Genomic DNA, 3,386 nt, shown 5'->3' with positions numbered 1-3,386 from the left:
AAAAAGGAAAGGTACTTCAGTAAAAGATCAGAAAGTACCAATTGGCGTGGATGTTTTGATGCTTTTGTCCATCACATCTGTCCATGTGAGTATACTATCATCTTTGTTTTGCTGTGAAGAAAGACCATCAAGACGTCCCATCTGAAGTGGTCAATATGACCCCATTAGCAAACAGAGACGATGATTTGACCTATCTAAACAAATGGAAATTGATGCAAAATCATATAATACATTTATATTGCACACGTCAAATTCCTGGATGGAGGACCAATGCAAGAGCTTAGGTTTACGACATAATGTAGTATATTGAACTTATAAACTATAAGGACAACAAACTTCATAATAGTTTAAGCCCTGAATCCTAGGTAAACTCGGCTTGTAAACCTCAATGCCACAAGCTTATCAAATAAGCTTAAGCTATAGGGCAAACAAGTCCCGAAGTTCCCTTCCTCCCACTTGCTGTATGTCCCGTAGTTAACCGGATCATTATCAGAATATTATCATGATGCAGCGTACTGCAGATCAAATAATTTCGGTCTGACAAAACATTTTTCACAATCTAAAAATAGAACTAATTTAGTGAGATGAGGCACATGGCCACTGTTTTGTTGACAAATTGCTCTAAGCAGTTAGTTCTCCTTTAAATGCCCAAGTTTAGCACTGTGCAACCAGATAAGACGGACCAAACAACTCCTCAAGAAGCATAAGAATAACTATTGATAAGTAATCAATGTGTAAGAAAAGATAAATAAATCGCCCATGCTCTAAACTAGTTGGACATCACTATTCAAATTCAAGGTGAGAAAACCTACATCTGGGGTGATACTTTTCCAAAATTAATCTGGAAAAAGCTTAACTAGGGTGGCAAAAGGTAATAATATATCCTACCATGACAAAAACAGGCATGCAAAGTATTCATCACATAGACTGTACAGAGTACCTTAGGAGGTAATGGTTGGTTCTCTGAAGGCGATACTTCACCCAAAAAAGGGATTTTCAGCATTGAAGCGATCTGCAAGAGTCAGAGCCTGATTAGTTCGAGCGGCAAACATGATCCAAAGGAACTGCGAGAAGTAGATTTTTACAATATCATACGCCCTCTCCCGCTCTGCGTTGTGCGTCGACCCAGCGCGACAGTTGAGCCTCTGCAAACCAAAACGACAGTCATACACTGGAGATTACATCGACGTTACAATGCAAGTACAGTAAGGGCGGACCACCCCTGCATTTACATCACCTGGTCTCGCACCGACAGCTTCGGCGCATCGTTCTTGTGCCGGGCAATGCAGTGGGGTATATTGAACGGCACGTCCTGGCTAGCGAACCCCATGCGCACGTTCATGGAGCCTGCAAAAAGGAAGGGCCCTCGGTCAGGTGACAACGATCGTGTACCAAGGCAAAAATCACCACAGTATAAGAAGACGACAGTCCTGCTTCACACATATTCATCGGTTCTAGAACCTCAGCGGTCGCATCGCACAAAAATCAACCTTCTGAATTCACATTATGCGTTTCACTGGGCAGTTGAGCTTCACGAAATTAGCTCGAACTACACTACATTACACCCGATTTGGATTCCAGCAGGCGTGAATCGACGGAACAAACAGGCGAAGGAAAATGCGCATCTGGAGGACGGGCGAGGGGATTGGGGTGGGGGATTGGGGGTTCCCTGCCGCGGGGCGGGCCGCACCTGGGTTGATGACGACGAGGTTGGAGCCGCGCTCGGCCAGGAGCTGCGACGGCACCACCGTCTTGAGGTAATCCTGCGAGCACAGGCGTGAGCAGCAACTCGCTAGGGTTTCTCGGGAGGGGTTTACTCCGCGGGGCGAACCGAGCTAGCCGGATTCGGGCGACCCTGAGAGGGGGGAGGGGGGAGAGGTGGCGGAGCTCACCATCTGGGCGGCGGCAGCGGCCGGAGGCCCGAAACGGCGGCCGCGGCGGGAGGGGGCGGCGGAGTTGACGGCGGGGGCTCTTCGCGGCGGAGCGGGGATTGGGTGTGCTTCCCGGCCGCGGGTTAGGGGGCGGGAGGAGGTAACGTCGGCCGTCCGATCGACATCGAACGGATCACGTTATCGAACGTGGTTTTCCTTGGCTCTCCTGTTGCGTTGGGGTGGACGCTCGGTTTGAATCCAAATTCGACCCGATTTTCTCGGCTATTTGAATTTGTTTGGAAACATTTGCCGGCCTCGTAAAATACGAGTAGTTTGTAAGTAGAACGTCATCATTTTGGAGTCGCCAAGGCAAATGTGTTAGGTGCTTGGTGTGTGTTAGCTCTTTTCGTCTGGAATGCTCTATTTGCTTTGGGACCGGAAATTATTATTTTTACGAGTTATAGGTGGTTTTGTCACGCCACATGCATAGAAGTATGTTTGTATGAAGAATAACGCCGTGCATAGACCTTGCCTGAGTTGCGTTTGGTATTTGTGGTAGATTATGATAACCCCGTTTATCTAATCGACTATTGTTTATTTTACCGTTCGTTTAACCCATTATCTCTAATTCAACATCCATTTTCATAAAATGAGTTTGAGCACAACATGTCCACAACTCCAAATCTAGGTTTTAGAATGAAAATCTTGTTTTGTCATGGCCTTTTCAGGACAGGGATTTCAAGCTGAACTAAGGGCTCCTTTGGTTCAAAGGATTTCTCATAGGAACTTTTGAGGATTGGAATTTTTCCTATGTTGATTGTTTGATTCATATAATCGAATCCCATAGGAATTTCTCCTAAGAATTTCTTTGTATTATTTCTCATAGGATTTCTAGCATCCACTCAAACCTTTTTAAAAGAATCCTCTGTTTTTCCTATGATGCAATCAAACAAACCAAAATCCTGTAGGATTGAGATGTGCATGTCATGCCAATCATATGTTTTTCCTATTCCCACGTTTTTAGAAATCCTTACTCAATATGAATATGATGCTGTTCGTTATACTCCTTCCGTTCCTAAATATTTGTCTTTGAGGGATTTCAAATGGATTACCACATACGGATATATATAGACACATTTTAGAGTGTAGATTCACTCATTTTACTTCGTATATAGTCATTTGTTGAAAACTCTAGAAAGACAAATATTTAGGAACGGAGGGAGTAGTTAGTTATACACCTCTAGATCCTGACTTCTCGCTCGGTGTGCCTTTTTTAAACAGCTTGGCCAAAAAGACTACTATACTACTAAAGGTAATAAGAGATATCCCATATTCCCATGGAATTCCCTCAACATTCACACAGAACTTTTGGGACCAAACTCCGAACACGAACCAAAATCCTGTGGAATGGATCAACCACATAGAAAAAACACTAAATTTGCCTTGATGAATACATCTATTTATCAAGTTTATTTAATATGACTAATAAGAAATTATTAAAACACAAAACATCCC

At 43.9% G+C, this 3,386-nt stretch overlaps 1 protein-coding gene across 2 annotated transcripts in view; it reads right to left on the bottom strand.

Moving 5' to 3' along the window:
• LOC119361805 (actin-related protein 9-like) overlaps positions 1 to 2,022 on the bottom strand; it is a 12,137-nt gene extending 10,115 nt beyond the window's left edge. For both annotated transcript variants that reach the window (XM_037626952.1, XM_037626951.1), the window contains exons 1-6: positions 1,893 to 2,022; positions 1,691 to 1,763; positions 1,238 to 1,347; positions 1,086 to 1,145; positions 941 to 1,012; positions 39 to 141 (exon numbers count right to left, since the gene is read on the bottom strand). In XM_037626952.1, coding sequence (XP_037482849.1) covers positions 39 to 141; positions 941 to 1,012; positions 1,086 to 1,145; positions 1,238 to 1,347; positions 1,691 to 1,763; positions 1,893 to 1,895 — 421 coding nt within the window. In that variant the 5' untranslated portion in view covers positions 1,896 to 2,022. The remainder of the gene's footprint in view (positions 1 to 38; positions 142 to 940; positions 1,013 to 1,085; positions 1,146 to 1,237; positions 1,348 to 1,690; positions 1,764 to 1,892) is intronic.
• Between the last annotated feature and the right edge of the window lie 1,364 nt (positions 2,023 to 3,386).

Source organism: Triticum dicoccoides, chromosome 2B (genome assembly GCF_002162155.2).
Source record: "Triticum dicoccoides isolate Atlit2015 ecotype Zavitan chromosome 2B, WEW_v2.0, whole genome shotgun sequence".
Taxonomy (NCBI): Eukaryota; Viridiplantae; Streptophyta; class Magnoliopsida; order Poales; family Poaceae; genus Triticum; species Triticum dicoccoides.
The sequence above is the reverse complement of the archived record's forward strand: the minus strand, read 5'-3'. Positions and strand labels throughout refer to the sequence as shown.